At 45.7% G+C, this 17,968-nt stretch overlaps 1 protein-coding gene and 1 long non-coding RNA gene across 2 annotated transcripts; one reads left to right on the forward strand and one right to left on the reverse strand.

Moving 5' to 3' along the window:
• Positions 1-3,023: 3,023 nt before the first annotated feature.
• Positions 3,024-9,433, forward strand: EIF3G (eukaryotic translation initiation factor 3 subunit G). Its single transcript, XM_028712553.2, has 11 exons — positions 3,024-3,180; positions 4,190-4,236; positions 5,057-5,179; positions 5,278-5,366; positions 5,836-5,895; positions 6,942-7,046; positions 7,472-7,661; positions 7,792-7,899; positions 8,099-8,235; positions 8,460-8,566; positions 9,328-9,433. Exons 1-11 carry the CDS (start codon positions 3,161-3,163, stop codon positions 9,341-9,343), a joined length of 1,002 nt encoding a protein of 333 aa, XP_028568386.2. The 5' UTR covers positions 3,024-3,160; the 3' UTR covers positions 9,344-9,433.
• Positions 9,434-9,832: 399 nt separating this feature from the next.
• Positions 9,833-14,746, reverse strand: LOC144325938 (uncharacterized). Its single transcript, XR_013391103.1, has 2 exons — positions 14,198-14,746; positions 9,833-13,495 (listed from the first exon to the last, which is right to left on the reverse strand). It is a non-coding gene; the product is annotated as an uncharacterized LOC144325938 (long non-coding RNA).
• Between the last annotated feature and the right edge of the window lie 3,222 nt (positions 14,747-17,968).

Consider the following 17,968-nt stretch of genomic DNA (forward strand, 5'->3'; position numbering starts at 1 on the left):
AATGCAAAAAGTGTGAGAATCCATGAGGATCCGTGCTTTGGAACCACGTTTTTGGGCCATGAAGTGGCCAGGAAGCCGTGGATCCGAGTTTTTTGTGGTGCAGGCTGTGCCCCTGGGAATGATGTGTGATTTGACGGTGAGTTTGGGTTGGCCCAATGCAAAAAGCGTGAGGATCCATGAGGATCCGTGCTTTGGAACCACGTTTTTGGGCCATGGAATGGCCAGGAAGCCGTGGATCCGAGTTTTTTGTGGTGCAGGCTGTGCCCCTGGGAATGATGTGTGATTTGATGGTGAGTTTGGGTTGGCACAATGCAGAAAGCGTGAGGATCCATGAGGATCCGTGCTTTGGAACCACGTTTTTGGGCCATGGAGTGGCCAGGAAGCCGTGGATCCGAGTTTTTTGTGGTGTAAGCTGTGCCCCTGGACATGATGTGTGATTTGACGGTGAGTTTGGGTTGGCCCAATGCAAAAAGTGTGAGGATCCATGAGGATCCGTGCTTCGGAACCACGTTTTTGGGCCATGGCATTGCCAGATAACCGTGGATCTGAGTTTTTTGTGGTGCAGGCTGTGCCCCTGGAATGATGTGTGATTTGACGGTGAGTTTGGGTTGGTCCAATGCAAAAAGCGTGAGGATCCATGAGGATCCGTGCTTTGGAACCACGTTTTTGGGCCATGGAGTGGGGAGGAAGCCGTGGATCCGAGTTTTTTGTGGTGTAAGCTGTGCCCCTGGGAATGATGTGTGATTTGACGGTGAGTTTGGGTTGGCCCAATGCAAAAAGTGTGAGGATCCATGAGGATCCGTGCTTCGGAACCACGTTTTTGGGCCATGGCATTGCCAGATAACCGTGGATCCGAGTTTTTTGTGGTGCAGGCTGTGCCCCTGGGAATGATGTGTGATTTGACGGTGAGTTTGGGTTGGCCCAATGCAAAAAGTGTGAGGATCCATGAGGATCCGTGCTTCGGAACCACGTTTTTGGGCCATGGCATTGCCAGATAACCGTGGATCCGAGTTTTTTGTGGTGCAGGCTGTGCCCCTGGGAATGATGTGTGATTTGACGGTGAGTTTGGGTTGGTCCAATGCAAAAAGCGTGAGGATCCATGAGGATCCGTGCTTTGGAACCACGTTTTTGGGCCATGGAGTGGCCAGGAAGCCGTGGATCCGAGTTTTTTGTGGTGCAGGCTGTGCCCCTGGGAATGATGTGTGATTTGATAGTGAGTTTGGGTTGGCACAATGCAGAAAGCGTGAGGATCCATGAGGATCCGTGCTTTGGAACCACGTTTTTGGGCCATGGAATGGCCAGGAAGCCGTGGATCCGAGTTTTTTGTGGTGTAAGCTGTGCCCCTGGACATGATGTGTGATTTGACGGTGAGTTTGGGCTGATCTAGTGCAAAAATCATAAGGATTCATGAGGATCCGTGCTTCGGAACCACGTTTTTGGGCCAGGGCGTGGCCAGGCAGGTGTGGATCCGAGTTTTTTGTGTTGTAGGCTGTGCCCCTTACTATGATATGTGATTTGACGGTGAGTTTGGGTTGGCCCGATGCAGAAAGCGTGTGGATCCATGAAGATCCGTTCTTGAAAACCACGTTTTTGGGCCACGGTTTCGCCAGGAAGCCGTGGATGCGTGATTTCTGTGGTGGATGTTGTGCCCCTGGACATGATTTGTAATTTGAAAGTGAGTTTGGGCTGATCTAGTGCAAAAATCATGAGGATCCATGAGGATCCGTGTTTTTTAACCATGTTTTTGCGCCCCTGCGCCCCCCCGAAACAGTGGATGCGTGATTTTTTTGATGCTTTCTACAGAGTAAGACATGGTCTACAGTATCATGGTGGTTTTATTTAATTTGAATGAAAAAATCATATGAATTCACGAGGATCCGTGTAGATCCGCCTTTTACCTTTTTCCCCCGAGGAGGATCATCTAGGCCAACCCACTGCAGTGCAAGAATATGCACTTGTCCCATCCTTTCTGCATTTGCTCTCAGCACTCGTTTGCCCTGCCCTTCTGCTATGTAAATTTACACAACACACACAAATATGGTTTACCTCTGAAATGAAATAAAAATCCAAGCATTGATTTCAAAGGGTCTGCACTAAGTAGGATTTAGTTGGATGTAGCCTGTAATTATAACCAAAGTATTTTACCCCAAAAGAGCTGCACTGGCCAGTTTATCTGAGTACATTATTCGGGGGGGGGGGCGCTCATTTATTTATAATTGCCTAATCATATGGAACTAAATTGCATTATGCTGTAAGGAGCTTTCATAAAATCTTACAATTGTGGAGTTGGAAGGGTCAAGTCCACCCCCCCCCCCTGCAATGCAGGAATCTCAGCTAGAGCATCCAAGACAGGAGGCCGCCCAACCTCCAAGGACGGAGAGTCCACAGCCTTCCCAGGGACATCGTTCCCCTGTTGAACAGCTCTTGCTGTCAGAAAGTTCTTTCTAATGTTTAGCCAGAATCTCCTTGTAACTTAAAGCCACTGCTTCAGCTCCTCGTTTCATCATGTCAGATACTTTTAGATCTTTCGAGATGGCTCTCCTGCTCCCCTCAGCCTCCTCTAACTCCTCCCTCCTCTGCAGACTTCTCAACATCCTCCTTAAACTGCGAAGCCCAGAAGTGGACACAGGGTCCCTGGCGGGGCCTGAGCGAGGCCGAAGAGAGCAGTGCTGACTCTAGAGACTAAGCTGCTCTTGAGGCCGCCTTTGCTGACTCAGGCTGCTGGATCCTTTCACGTGTCACCTCCGTCTTCTCTGGCGAAGCTGCTTCTTGTTTCCGGCTGAAAGGGACGCGGGGGACTTAGAAGGAGGGAAAGGAACCTCCCGTCCTGGCTCCCGCCTCCCGGGCTGCAATTCAGGGGACGGGGCGGGGGGGGCTCCAAGATGGCCGCCCGCCTGGCCGGCGGCCCCCCCCCTCCTCCTCCCGGGAGCGGCGACGGGGAGGCGGGGCCCCGCCGGATGAGGCCCAGCGCGCACCCTGAGGCGCAGGCGCGAGGGGCCTCCCCACCCGTCAGCCCCCGCGCCGGAGAGACTACGCTTCCCAGGGTGCTGCGCGCGCGGAGGCCTCTGCTCGGCTCCGCGACGCGCCTGAGACTCGCCCGACCCGCTTCGTGCGCCCGAGGCCCGCGCTTCCCTTGCCGCTCGCGCGCTGCTGGGCGGCCATGCCGACGGGGGACTACGAGTGAGAGCGGGGGCCGGGCGGGGGGGGGGGTTGGGGCGGCTGCCCGGAGGCCTCCCCGGGGCCCCGCCAGGGCCGCGCGGCCTGCTCGCTCCGCCTGGCGCTCGGGCCTGGTCGCGACGCGGGCTCGGAGAATCCTAGAATGGCAGAGGTGGAGGGAACCCTCAGGATCATCTAGTCCAGCCCCCAGAAAGGCCCAAGGCGGGAGTGGGCCTGCTGCTTCCCGGCGGTGGCGGAGCTGCGGGTGGGAGACCTGCCCCACCTCCCCCTGCTCAGATACAGACGGGGCCTCCAGAAGCCAGTCTCCTCTCTGGGGAGAGGAGCTCTGGGCGCCTGAGCCAGGAGGCCGGGGTGCATTGGGTGCCTGGCAAGAGGCGGCCTTGCAAGGGCGATTGAGCTATTAGAATGAGAGGGAAATACTTGGGCTCTTTGCTGGCTTTGGGGCACCGTGAAGCATGTAAGGCTATTTTGGGGGGTGTTGGAAGGCGAACAGCAGGCAGGAGTGTAGAAGAGAGAAGATGGAGCCTTAGCTTGGGAGACCTTCTTCTGTGGGACTCCTGTGCCCTTTGTTTCTCTCTTGGGCCTTGGTCAGAAAGCGTGAGAGAATGTTTGGTAGGTTGTGGCTGACTAGTAGTCGGGTGCTTTTCCTTGGAGGTTGGGCAGAAGAGGAAATAAAAGAGCAGCTGTTGACCAAATGGGTTAATGGCAGAGTACCTGGAATAGAGTTTCAGGGTGGAGTTAGTATTATGGATGCCATTTGGAATGTGGTTCGAAGACATTCCTATCTTTTATATGAAGAAGCCAATGTGCATTTTGGTAGAATTAAAGTGACTCGCAATGAGAGTATGAGGTATATGGGTGGGGGTCAGGGACTAGTCTTACTACAAGTAAGTAGTAAGAAAGTACTGGGTGTGGGAAGAGCAATTGCCAAGGTTAGAGGATCAGGCAAGAACTCTATACATTTACATTAACTGAACAGATACTTAACTTGGTATCTCTAACTCTATTTCAGCTCCAAGCCCAGTTGGGCAGACCAAGTGGAAGAGGAAGGGGATGATGGTGAGAAATTTCATGTGTCATTGAACAAGGTGCATGTTAAAGGAAGAGCAGCCCCTTTCACCCAGGAGAAGTCAGAGCAGACTTCCACGCCATCTAGAATGAGTTTTATTTTCCTTGTACCTTGAAATCTGTACCCACATCTTGAACACACCAAGAAAATTAGATTGCAGCTAGCCTCTGCTTTTTCCTTGTCTATCCCACCTGGATGCCTTCAGACAAGTTTATGGTGCTATACAAGTCAGGCAGCTGCCTGCCTCCCAGTGTGGCCCCATTCCTCTTGCCTCACCACACTTCCTTCCGCACCCCGAGAAGTCACAGTGCTCTTCCAAAGAAAGGAAGCCTGGCCGCAACAATCCATTTTGAAGGGGCAAGGAGGGAGTATTAAGTTAAACATGTTAATTCTGAGTAATAGTTTCTGAGCCACACTGAGGGCAGATCATTCCATCAGGTAAGCAGATATGCTTGCTCAGGTGGAGCAAACTGCTAATGTTGAATTCCTTCCAAGAGGTCTTAACATTCTAATAATAATAATACTCATTGTGAACCCACTCCAAACAATGAGATCTTCCTCTAAATTTTCTTATCTCTGTGCTGTCAACATTCCAAAGGTACCTGAAGCTCATGGGGCCATGTTCAGGAGTACTTAGGTATTTATAAGCATCCTTACCTCTAGAATCCCATGTATGTATTTTATTTTGGGCAGCCCTGTTTTCATTCCCAATGGCTATACAAATTTGACTATACTAATTTATTATTAGAGAGAATGATAATATCCTTCATGTAAAGACTTTAATTGAGTTATTGTGCTTTCCCATCACAGATAAATGCATCACCAGTGACCTGCTCAAGGACATCCCCCTGAGTGGAGTGCTGGGTGGAGGTGGAGGTGGAGGTGGAGCTGTAAATGTAACTGTAAGCATTGAGCCTGAGCTTGTGAAAGGAGGTAAAAGTTCACTTTGCATTTCAAAAAGGGACTGCAGTATTGGGTGACTTGGAGACACAGAAAGATTACTATAGTTCCCACCCCCACTACTTTTACAGAACCTCTCCCATCACCCAAGGAGCTTGTGAATGGAAACATCAAAACAGTGACTGAGTACAGGGAAGAGGAGGATGGCCGCAAGGTGAAGGTGAGTGAGGGCTTGGGATCAAGCCGTATCTCTCTTCTCCCCCCCCCCCAGCTCTCATTCTCAGGGTCACCTCCAGATTATCCTCTTGGTGTCTTGTGGTCTTAGGGATTTGGCCCCACCCTCACTTCCAGTTGCCTTTCGTTGACAGTGGAAGTTCATCTCCCAGCACGCCACTTCCTAGGTTGTGCAGGGGCAGAACTCTCCATGTCATGTGGTTCATTTCTGCTTTTAGTCTGAAAGTGATGACCCTGCTAGATGTTTTCCTCCAATCCACCATGTTGCTCGAGTTCTGCAGGCTTGAGTGAATAGGTTTTTGGGTGGAGGTTGGTTGTGACTTAAGCACAGTAACTGTGTGGTCAGGAAGAAGCAAGCAAATTCTACCTGCAGGTGTGATCCTCAGACTTTCCCCATTTCCTCTTTGTTGATTCTTGCCCTGAGCGTAATATGACATGTTGCTATCCTTTGCCAGATTATCCGCACCTTTCGAATTGAGACCCGGAAGGCCTCAAAGGCTGTGGCTAGGCGAAAGGTGAGTCACCTAAGAGAGTGAAGCTTATCCCCTTGCACCTTCCTCCTTGACCACTAGGCATACTAGGCATATGTATACAGACATTTTATGCCAGGGGTAGGCAACCTAAGGCCCATGGGCCAGATGCGGCCCAATTGCCTTCTCAATCCAGCCCGCGGACGGTCCGGAAATCGATGTGTTTTTACATGAGTAGAATGTGACCTTTTATTTAAAATGCATCTCTGGGTTATTTGTGGGGCATAGGAATTCATTCATCTCCCCCCCCCCCCACCCACCCAATATAGTCCGGCCCACGGCTGAAAAAGGTTGCTGACTCCTGTTTTATGCCATCATCAGATCTGACGTAATGGTACTGGAGCAAGAGATGTCTAAAAGCCAAAACAATATATATATTTATCTCAAACCAGTATTCCAGTGAAAAACAAATAGGTCCATAAAGAAGTGAAGTCTGGGATTTGTTCTTGATTGGCTTAAAATTGGACCTGAGGTCCACCCTCAGCCTGTGCCTGTTGAAGGGAGGTCCCACCATTAGTTGCACACACAGTTATGCAAGTTTTGGTGCTCATCAGACTTTTCTGTGAACTCAGCCTCCTGATCTGTAACATTTTAGTCTTGCTCTCTTTCTGAGTGAAGACGTTGTTTTTGCATGTATTCTTCACATTTGGCTAGATGATGGGAGTTACATTCCAACAACATCTGGAGGGCACCATGTTGGGAGAGGCTGGCTAAGGGTGGGGGGACACCCAAAGTTTTTTTTTTCATTGTAGTATCTCATATTTTGAGATGCTGGATCTTAAATGGTGTTTTGATACTCTTTACATCTTGTTGACAGAATGTTTTGCTGCTGCTGTTTTGCTTTGGAGCAGCTGGTGTGCAATTTGCTCAGAATTTGGGATCTGCCAGCTGGAGATTTTTTTAGAAATCACCCTGCTGGTCTCTCCAGCCTATTCCTACTATATCTGTCTTGCATCATCTTTCTCCCCCACTTCTTGGGGATTGCAAATGAGATCAAAGACTTCATCCAGCTCTTTTGTTCTGCTCTCTAGAACTGGAAAAAATTTGGAAATTCTGAGTTTGATGCCCCTGGTCCAAATGTGGCCACTACCACTGTGAGCGATGATGTGTTCATGACTTTCATCACCAGTAAGGAGGTGAGTGGCAGCATGCAGGAAAGCAGGGGGTGAAAATAAAGAGCAGAGGTTTCCAGATGGGTTGTGGTGCTTGTGTTTCTGGGGGGAAATGGCACGGGAAGCTGCTTTGTTCTGAGTCAGCCCCCTGGGCCATTTAGCACAGGATTGTCCACCTTGAGTGGCAGCTGCTCTCCAGGGTTTCAGGGAGCAGGTCCTTCCAATCCCTACCTGGAGAAAGGGAAACATGGGACCTCCTGCTTCCAAAGCAGGTGTCTGCCACTGAGCTGTTGCCGTTGCCTGTTAACATTCTGCCATTGCTAAGACTACTGGCACAGCCAAGATAAGAAACACTTGGTTGGAACTTAATTGTTTTGTGGGCTCTGAATGTGGGTGGGAAGACAAGCAGACTTTCAGTTGCTCACACACTCAGATGTGTCCTTTGCCAGGACTTGAATTGCCAAGAGGAGGAGGACCCCATGAACAAGCTGAAAGGGCAGAAGATTGTGTCGTGCCGTATCTGCAAGGGCGATCATTGGACCACTCGCTGCCCATATAAGGACACCCTGGGACCTATGCAGAAGGAGCTGGCAGAGCAGCTGGGGCTCTCCACAGGCGAGAAGGACAAACTGCCAGGAGGTGAGGGGTGCAAAAAGGCAGAGGATATGGGGTGAGCCCTTCCTGCAGAGACAGATAGGTTGGCTTATGCCAGGGATGGGAAGGAGAGTTGTGCTCCGAGTTTCACTAACACTGCATTTTGTTTCTGCAGAACCAGAACCTGTTCAAGCCCAGCAAAGCAAGACTGGGAAGTATGTCCCACCCAGCCTGAGAGATGGAGCCACGCGCAGAGGGGAGTCCATGCAGCCTAACCGTAGAGGTAGATTGCCTTTGAGGGGAGGTTGGGACTGAATCTGACGTGTCCTGACAGCAGTAGCTGTTGGCATCTAGCAGTCTAGTCCTGTGTATATTCTGTGCCATACAAGCCTAGGCCTGCTTTAAAGATAGTTGAGCTGGCAGGTATTTAAGAGTCCTTCAGTTTCTGCTACCCTGATCCAACAGTCCTCCTTGTATCCTAGCCGATGATAATGCCACCATCCGAGTCACCAATCTGTCCGAGGACACCCGAGAGACTGACCTGCAGGAACTGTTCCGTCCTTTTGGGTCCATATCCCGCATCTACTTAGCCAAGGACAAAACCACTGGCCAATCCAAGGTGAGAAAGAGGGATTGATAATTGGGCTGGACTTGGCAGGTTCAAAGTGGGGAAAGAGGTGGCAACAGGTGAGTGCTGGAAGACATTGTGCTTTTATGTTGTAACCGCCCTGAGACCTGCGGGTAAAGGGCTAATAATAAATTAATTATAAATAATAATATAGATACAAGCAAAAATTACCTTCCTTATCTCTTATTTTCATCTTTCCTGTTGCTTACCTTCAGGGCTTTGCCTTCATCAGCTTCCATCGCCGAGAAGATGCTGCTAGGGCCATTGCAGGGGTATCTGGCTTTGGCTATGATCACCTGATCCTAAATGTGGAATGGGCCAAGTAAGTAGGACTCTATATAAAGGTAAAGGGACCCCCTGACCATTAGGTCCAGTCGTGACCGGCTCATCTCGCTTTATTGGCCGAGGGAGCTGACGTACAGCTTCTGGGTCATGTGGCCAGCATGACTAAGCCGCTTCTGGCGAACCAGAGCAGCGCACGGAAACGCTGCTTACCTTCCCACTGGAGTGGTACCTATTTATCTACTTGCACTTTGACGTGCTTTCGAGCTGCTAGGTTCGCAGGAGCAGGGACCGAGCAAGGGGAGCTCACCCCATTGCTGGGATTCGAACCGCAGACCTAATCGGCAAGTCCTAGGCTCTGTGTCTAGCTACACCCTAGTCCCTTATAATAGGGTATCGGGTAGGCTATTTAATTCCTTTCAGCAGTGTGCCTGTCAAACAGCCTCAAATTCTGCTGTTACTGCAAATTTATGTTTCTTACATAAATCTTCAGCCTGCTTCTCACTGAGACAGTAGACCTGTTTCTATATATTAGTCTTTCAGCTGTACCATTTTAAATGGAATTCTCCCTCATGATAAGATTCCTATTTACACAAAATCTATCTTCATGTATGGAGGAACATTCATATGTGAGAACTTCTGCCTGCTGTCTGAAGTGGTGCAGTGCTATGCGGATTCACTATTTTTTTTTAGTTCTTAAATATGAGCAACAGATTCTCCAGGTGGTGCATTGGATGCTAAATCTTCAGTCGTCCACTTGTTAAAATATTAATGTCTCTTTTTTCCCCTTCCCACCCCCAGACCTTCCACCAACTGAGGCTTCCTGTCCGGCATTTGTCTTTGGAAATTGCCCAGTTTTGCTCTTCACTGGAAATAATAGTCACTAATAAAGGTTCCTTTCAGTCGCTCTCTTGTGGTGTGTCTCAGTCCCTCATCAAAATAGCCCTATTGTTGCTGGAGTCACCCAATATCATTTTAACAGCTGAGTTTCTTTTTACTGAGTGATTTGTTAAATACACAGGCTTTCTGATGCAAGAGTGTTTAATTTTTATTATGTTAATAACCCCGTTTTAGATGAAGACCCAGGCCTCTAAAGTAAATGTTGAACTGTTTCACTGGGTTTGATCCAGAGTGGGATTAGGTGTAGCGAAAGGAAGGTGTCTTTGTGTGGCTTGCTCGGCTGAAGGTTGCCATTTACTGACTTACTGCCACATTCTGGACTCTCTGCAGCCTCCTCCAGTAATGACCAAATTAAGAGGAGTAAGTAACAGACTCTTGCGGTTCTCTTTAGAAAAGGCTCTCAATCTTACAATATCCCTTTAATTCCAGTATGCAATGTAAGATCCACTTTACATTTTTTGCATGTTTTTAATCTTTTCTGCCAGGCTGCCAGCTGCACCTTTTTACAACCATGCAAAAGTAATTTAAGGTGGTGCAGTTTGCTATGCAGTCACATCTACACAGTGGCCCTTACCTTCCTTTTTCTAAAAAATTAAGCTAACCAGCAAACAGGCACTGCTGGTGGCACTGACCCATTGGAGAAATATCTTCATGCAATGCATTGATGCTTGAGAAAGTGACTGTATTGGTGTAAGGAGCCTGGTCACACTTCTCTTCTCTTCTGTGGCTTGTGGCTTCAGTCTTTCTTTGGGATGTGGGAGGCTGCCCACTCAGCATAGCCTTGTGCAACTTTTGCTGCTTAGCTTAGCAAAAGGCTTCAGGCAAACAGGAAATAGGTACCATGCCTTAGCAGTGCCAGAGGCCAACTGCTTTCCCTCTTATCCCTCCACCCCCCCAGCTCTTCTCCCTCTGGGGTGGTGGAGGGACTCCGGATTAGGTGTGGGAGGCCTCCAGTACAACTGTTGGTTAAGGCCCTACTGTTAACTTCTTGACTAGTGGTAACCCAAGCTCAGCATAGAATCATAGAGTTGGAAGAGACCACAAGGGCCATCGAGTCCAACCCCCTGCCAAGCAGGAAACACCCTCAGAGCACTCCTGACATATGGTTGTCAAGCCTCTGCTTAAAGACCTCCAAAGAAGGAGAGTCCACCACACTCCTTGGCAGCAAATTCCACTGTCGAACAGCTCTTACTGTCAGGAAGTTCTTCCTAATGTTTAGGTGGAATCTTCTTTCTTGTAGTTTGGATCCATTGCATGTTGCTTCTGATGTTATCTTTCTGATATTCCATAAATCACTACTTTGCCTGAGTTTTGAAACAGGCCCTCTGCAGTCCTGGTTATGACTCATGACTATTTTTATCATCCATCCATAACCTCTTGAAAGGTTTTCTCACAATTACTGCAGCTTAGTTTGTTACTCCCTGTGTTGTGTGGTTTGTGGCTAAACACTTCACAACCTTTTTAAATAAGGATAAAAGTTTGAAGTTATTTGTCCCACCCCTTAGAACAGGAGATAGAGCCTTGTCAACTGGTACATCACTGGCCAATCTCGTCATCTGCTGAACAGGTTACAATTACTGGGTTTATTACAAAGAATGGTAGGTCAGACAGACAGTATGTTCTTAAGCAAGAGTGCATACTCAAGGTGACTTCACACAGCTTATGCAACTCAAAGTGTTCACATCCAGAAGTGCTGTGTCTGTGTGCAGTGCGATTTAGCGCTTCTGTGCATGCTGTGAAACCCGGAAGTGACCATTCCGGTACTTCCGGGTTGCTGTGGGACGCAGCTTGAAAAGACGTAACCTGAAGCGGACGCAGCATGAGGTATGACTGTACTGTGGGATTCTGCTAAAGAAGTAGAACAGGGTCTAGTGTCTAAACTGTTAATGCAAATAGACACGTTATCGGAGAGCGCTGACTTTTTCCTGGGACAATTTGGCTACAAAAGCAACTACCCGTGAGTAGGATAAAATTGGACTTAAAGGGAGAAAAAGAATTAATTCGGCACCGAAGCGGGGAGGCATAAACAGGAAGTCCACCTTCCGTTTCTTGTAAATAGATCAAAGCAAAGAGACTGTAAGCTAAAACTTTGAAAGACGCTTCTAAAACGACTCAAATCCTAACATCAAATAAGCGATCTCCCCTCCGGATTGCAGGAGAGGAGGGGGAAAGGTTTGAACTGCATTTTCCTGCAAAAAAAAGAGAGGAAAGGAAGCTAAAATCCACCGCTTAGAACCTGGGAACGGACTGCCTATGGACAATAGGAATGCCATACTGTGAAAAGCACTACTGGTAAATAGAGTACTTTTGACAGCTAACTTTGCAAGAGAGATACAGTGTTTCTGGCTGGCTTCTCCTGGTTTTAAAGTAACTGGAGATTAAGTGCAACTGAAACTGTCGTAATTTTTTGTGAATTGGGGGATTTAAAAAGGTTATTTTCTCTTTAAAGTTACAAGTTTTGACTGTTACTGTGTCCACCTAGAGGAAGTTTGATATTGTTACAATAACAACTGGGCCAGGGGAATTTTCCACTTCAAAACAAATCCTAGCCGTGGGACTGACCTTGGATTTAATCTAGAGTGTTATGGCAGATGGAAAAGAAAAGTTAGAGTTGCTTCAAGAAAAAACAACGAGGTCTGGTAAATCTTTTCGTACAGATACTGGATTGCAGCGAAGAGCATCAACATCCAGTCCTTCTGGACCATCTGGACTATCAGGGGCTGCACCTGTACAAGCTAAGCCAAAAGGAATGTCGTCTGAAGATGTTTTAGCTTTGGCACTAGGGAAAATTAATGAATCTTTGGAAAACTTAAGTAAACAAGTAGCTGAAACAAATAAACAAGTAGCTGAAGCATCAGTTAAAATTGATCAAAATACTACAAGCATAAACAATTTGGGACAGCAGGTGAACACCAATACAGAGACTATTGAGAAATTGTTACAGGAATCTACTTTGACCCGAAAGACAGCTGAAGAAGCAAAGGAAATAGCAACTGCTACTGAAGAGAAGATACCACCGATACACAGGCAACTTGAGGACCACAGGTTGATGTTCTCTATGATTGAATTGAAGGAGAAACAAACGAATCTGAGGATGAGGGCCGTACCTGAACTTGAGAAAGATAATTTGATTGACTTTCTTACGAAGGAATTTGCAGACTTCTGGCAATTACGGTAGATTTGGGGAAGGAAGAATTTAAGATAGTGCATTCAGGCTTGGAAGAGGAGGAAAGAAGAACAAGGTGAGAGACTGCCTGATTACCCTCCGAACAAAAGAGGAGAGAGACAAAATATTGAATCCGCATTTCCGAAAGACTTTGGAAATATATCAGTCAAGTGTGGAGATATTTAAGGACATTCTGAAACATCTTTTGGATCTTAGGCCTAACTACGGAGACCTGGTCGCCCTGCTGAGAAGCAACAGAATCATCTTTAGGTGGGAATTCCCCAAGGCCTGTCTTTTAGATACAAAGGAAGATAGATAAAAATAAGATCAGTTGACGACAAAGATAGATTTTTGAAAGATCACGGAGAAGACTTACAGAAAGAAGAGGAATCTGGAGAAGAGCCAAGAGCACTGGAAAGAGGAATACTAGACATAGCAAACTTATCTTTTGGATTGCATGGTTCAGAGAAAGTGACACCACCAACAGAACAAGAACAAACACTTGGTGCAGCTGGAGGAAAAGCAAAGTAACTACATTATGGCTCTGCAACTATTAAGTTGGAATTGTAATGGTCTCAACTCTCCCCGGAAAAGTGTCTTTCATTTACTAAAAAAGGAACAATTGGACTTGATTTGCTTACAGGAAACACACGTGATAAGGCTACATAGAAAAGTATTGATTAACAAAAGATTGGGACAGGAGTTTATCTCATCTGACAAAGTTAAAAAAAGAGGAGTAGTGATTTATGCAAAGGAGAGATTATCACCGAAATTTATTTTTAAAGACGACCAAGGAAGATTTGTGGCAATTGAAATTCAAATACAAGGAGAGAAATTCTTGATAGTAGGAGTTTATGCACCGAATGAGGGGAAATCTGAATTCTTTAAAAAGTTGCATGAGACCTTAATGCAGTGTTTCCCAAATGTTTTTGGGCAACGGCACACCTGTTTACTGAAAAAAAATCTCGCGGCACACCACCATTAAAGCCCCGCCCCGTGACGTCAGCGCGCAGCGTCACGCCGGGAGGGACGCACAAAAGTGAAAGTTTTTTCCCTCCCCCTTGCTGGGGAACCTCCAAGCTTTGGGGGTGGGAGGAGGCAGCAGAGCGAGGGACTGAGGGACGGCGGCAACTGAGGCGGCGGCGGCTGAGGCAGAGCTGGGAAGGGGGTTTCCAGGGGACACGGCAGCTCCTCGAAAGGCTTCTCTCAGCTGCGCTCAATCCGCCTCGGAGAGGATTTCCCCTCCGGTCCCATGCGTTCGTTTGGGGCATCGCTCCGGCTGCTCCCTCTCCCGCCGCGCAGGAGCGATGCCTCTCTCTGGCTTTCCCTCCGCGCAGGCTGAGGGAGGGAGGGAGGGGCGCGTGTGACCCGTCTCTGCTGGGAGACCAAACCCAGCGAGGCAGAGTCGCGCGGAGGCGCCCAGGCAGCGCTTCCGGCTGCGAGGAGGAGCGCCAGGCAACAGCAGGAGGCGCGGCCTCTCCTCGCCGCCGCCGCCCCGCCTCTCGCCGCCCGACTCGCCCGCCTCCCTCCAGGCATCTCGCGGCACACGAGGCAACGTCTCACGGCACACTCGTGTGCCGCGGAACACCGGTTGGGAAACACTGCCTTAATGGACTATTTGGATTACAATCTGATTTTGATGGGGGATATGAACGGAGTGGTATCTACAAATATGGATAAGGCACAAAGACAGGTAGTCACCAAGGATGGTAGACTACCGAAAACATTTTTTGAGATGACAGATAACTTGGACTTAGTTGATATCTGGAGAACAAAGAATCCCTTGGGTAGAGAGGGAACTTTCTTTTCTGAAGCCAAAATGACATGGACCACAATTGATCAAATATGGGTAACTAGAGGAATGGCACCAAAGATAAAGTGGAAATTTGTCCAAAAACCTGCTCCGACCATAATGCTGTGAAGATGGAGATGAAACTAATATCAACTGGCTCTTTCAGATGGAGGATGAATGACACCTTATTTAGAGATGAAGATGTGATTAAGAAGGCCCAAAAAACTCTGAGAGACTATTTTGAGATAAACATGAATACTAATGTTGAAAAAAGAGTAATCTGGGACGCAAGCAAAGCGGTTATGAGAGGGTTCTTGATACAACAGAATGCAATAAAGAAGAGAAGCCAAAATGAGAAGAAAGACAAAGTGAGAAGAAATTGAGAGCAAAACCAAAGTCGCAAGAGATCTTGAGAGAAATAAAGTTATATCAAGTACAATATATGAAAATGATGAATCAGGAAATAGAATGGAAAATTAAAAAAATGAGACAAAATACATTTGAATCAGCTAACAAATGTGGGAAATTGTTGGCCTGGCAAATGAAAAAAAGACAAAAATTAAATACTATTATAAATTTAGAAGTGGAAGGAAAGAACATACAGAACCCAGCCGAGATTAAAAACTGTTTCCAGAGGTACTTTAAACAATTATATACACAAGGGCCACAGAAAGAAATTGATATAGATCGATTTTTGAAGATAAATGGATTACAAAAAAAATCCCAAGAAAGTAAATTAATGTTGAACCATAAAATATCTGAACAGGAAGTAGAAGGACCAGATGGACTGACTTCTAGATATTACAGATCTTTAAAAGAATGGTTAGTACAACCTTTAAAGGAAGTCTGTAATGAAATATTGGAAGGGAAAAGGGCACCAGAGTCGTGGAAAGAAGCGTATATTACACTTATACCGGAAACAGAAACTGAATATGATTACTTAATGTGGATTACAAAATCTTTGCAGATATTTTGGCCAAAAGATTAAAAAAAGTGTTGATGGAAGAGATTCATAAAGACCAAGCAGGCTTTCTTCCGGGTAGACACTTGTCTGACAATTTGAGGAATATAATTAACATTCTGGAAAAACTAGAAGTGAATATTAACACTAAGGCAGTTTTGATATTTGTGGACGCGGAGAAAGCTTTTGATAATATTTCTTGGAGTTTTATGAAGAACTTACAGGGGATGGGGGTGGGTGAAGGATTTGGAAATGGTATAAGTGCAATTTACTCTGAACAAAAGGCCAAGTTAATTGTTAAGAATGAGGTGATGGAGGAATTTAAGATAGAAAAAGGGACACGACAAGGTTGCCCAATTTCCCCATTGCTTTTTATATCAGTCCTGGAGGTTTTGTTGAATATGATCAGAAGGGACCAATTGGTTAAAGGTATACAAGTCGGAGCTAAACAGTATAAATTGAGAGCATTTGCAGACGATTTAGTATTGACATTACAGGAGCCAGAATCTAGTACTAAAAGAGTTTTGGAATTGATTCAAGAATTTGGTCAGGTTGCAGGATTTAAACTGAATAAGTTAAAAACAAAGGTTTTAGAGAAAAATTTAACAGCGATTGAGAGAGAGAGGTTTCAGAATGAGACAGGTTTAACAGTGGTTAAGAAAGTGAAATACCTGGGGATTAACATGACAGCTAAAAATGGGAACTTATTTAAAGACAATTATGAAAAATGCTGGACGGAAGTGAAAAAAGATTTAGAAATTTGGTCAAATTTGAAGCTTTCACTGCTAGGCCATATTGCTGCGATAAAGATGAATGTATTGCCAAGAATGTTATTTCTGTTTCAAACATTGCAAATTCTGGATAAAATGGATTGTTTCAAGAAGTGGCAGAGAGACATTTCTAGATTTGTCTGGCAGGGCAAGAAGCCCAGAATAAAATTAAAAATATTAACGGATGCAAAGGAAAGAGGTGGGTTTGCCCTGCCAGACCTTAAACTTTATTATGAATCAGCAGCTTTCTGCTGGTTGAAAGAATGGCTACTTCTTGAAAACACAGACATCTTGGATTTGGAAGGTTTTAATAATGTATTTGGATGGCATGCATATTTATGGTATGATAAGGTCAAAGCACATAAAGCATTTAAAAACCATATTGTCAGGAAAGCATTGTTTAATGTCTGGATAAGATATAAGGACTTGCTTGAAAATAAAACCCCAAGGTGGTTGTCACCGATGGAAGCGAAGGCTCAGAAAAAGCACAATATGGAGGCCAAATGGCCGAAATATTGGGAAATTTTGGAACAAGTGGGAGACAAACTGAAATTGCAGAGTTATGAAAAACTAAAAAATAAAGTGTGAGATTGGCTTCATTATTATCAAATAATGGAGGCATATAATTTGGACAAGAAAATTGGATTCCAGGTGGAAAAATCAAAATTGTAAACAGAATTGTTACGATTCCAAAACTAAGAATTTGTCAAGGATGTATAACTTGCTGTTGAAATGGAATACTCAGGATGAAACGGTGAAATCTGCTATGATTAAGTGGGCACAAGATGTTGGACATAACATTATGATGGCTGACTGGGAACAGTTATGGACCGCAGGTATGCAGTTTACAGCATGTAATGTTTTAAGAGAGAATATTATGAAAATGATATACAGGTGGTACATGACACCAGTCAAGCTTGCAAAAATCTATCATTTGCCCGATAATAAATGTTGGAAGTGTAAAGAAACGGAAGGTACATTCTTTCACCTTTGGTGGACGTGCCCGAGGATTAAGGGTTTCTGGGAGACGATATATAATGAATTGAAAAAGGTATTTAAATATACCTTCCTGAAGAAACCAGAGGCCTTTCTCCTGGGCATGGTTGGCCAATTGGTGCCAAAGAAGGACAAAACTTTCTTTTTGTACGCCACAACAGCAGCAATAATACTTATTGCAAAGTATTGGAAGACACAAGATCTACCCACCCGGGAAGAATGGCAGATGAAGGTGATGGACTATATGGAACTGGCGGAAATGACTGGCAGAATCCGAGACCAGGGAGAAGAGTCGGTGGAAGAAGATTGAAAAAAGTTTAAAGTCTATTTACAGGAATACTGTAAAATTAATGAATGTTAGAATGATGTTGGATAAGAAGTGGTTTTTAGCTATAATGCTATAAAGGAATATGGAAAAATGGATTATTAACAGGTAAAAACTTAATGTTACAATACTTTAAGATTAAAGACTAGGACAAAGAAAGAGGGAAAGGATTTGCTGAACTAACAAATTGAACTGGAATACAAAAAAGGGAGGTGTGAGGAGGTCCGGGAAACAAGCAAATGAAAGAGAAGTAATGGAAAGATGGAATTGTTTTTAACTATTTTTATTTTGTATTTTTCTTTTTGTAATATTTTGAAAATCTTAATAAATATCTTTTAAAAAAAATGCAAATAGACACGGGATGCCAGCGCTGCTTTTCTGGGGGTACTCAAGGGTATGCAGTACTGGCACAGTTTTTTATTTAAAATGTTAAAAGTTTGGCACTTACTGTAACAACTTCATGGTGAGTACTGGCACCTTTTTTCTTTTTAAAAAGCACTGGGTACAGATGGTTTAAGGCAAATGCAGGAAA

Source organism: Podarcis muralis, chromosome 17 (assembly GCF_964188315.1).
Source record: "Podarcis muralis chromosome 17, rPodMur119.hap1.1, whole genome shotgun sequence".
Lineage (NCBI taxonomy): Eukaryota > Metazoa > Chordata > Lepidosauria > Squamata > Lacertidae > Podarcis > Podarcis muralis.

Excerpts from the sequence above, each read along its gene's own strand:
- EIF3G (XM_028712553.2), top strand. The coding sequence starts at position 3,161 with ATGCCGACGGGGGACTACGA. Across the intron at positions 5,367-5,835 it reads AGGATGGCCGCAAGGTGAAG|ATTATCCGCACCTTTCGAAT; the intron begins GTGAGTGAGGGC and ends ATCCTTTGCCAG. Across the intron at positions 7,662-7,791 it reads GAAGGACAAACTGCCAGGAG|AACCAGAACCTGTTCAAGCC; the intron begins GTGAGGGGTGCA and ends TTGTTTCTGCAG.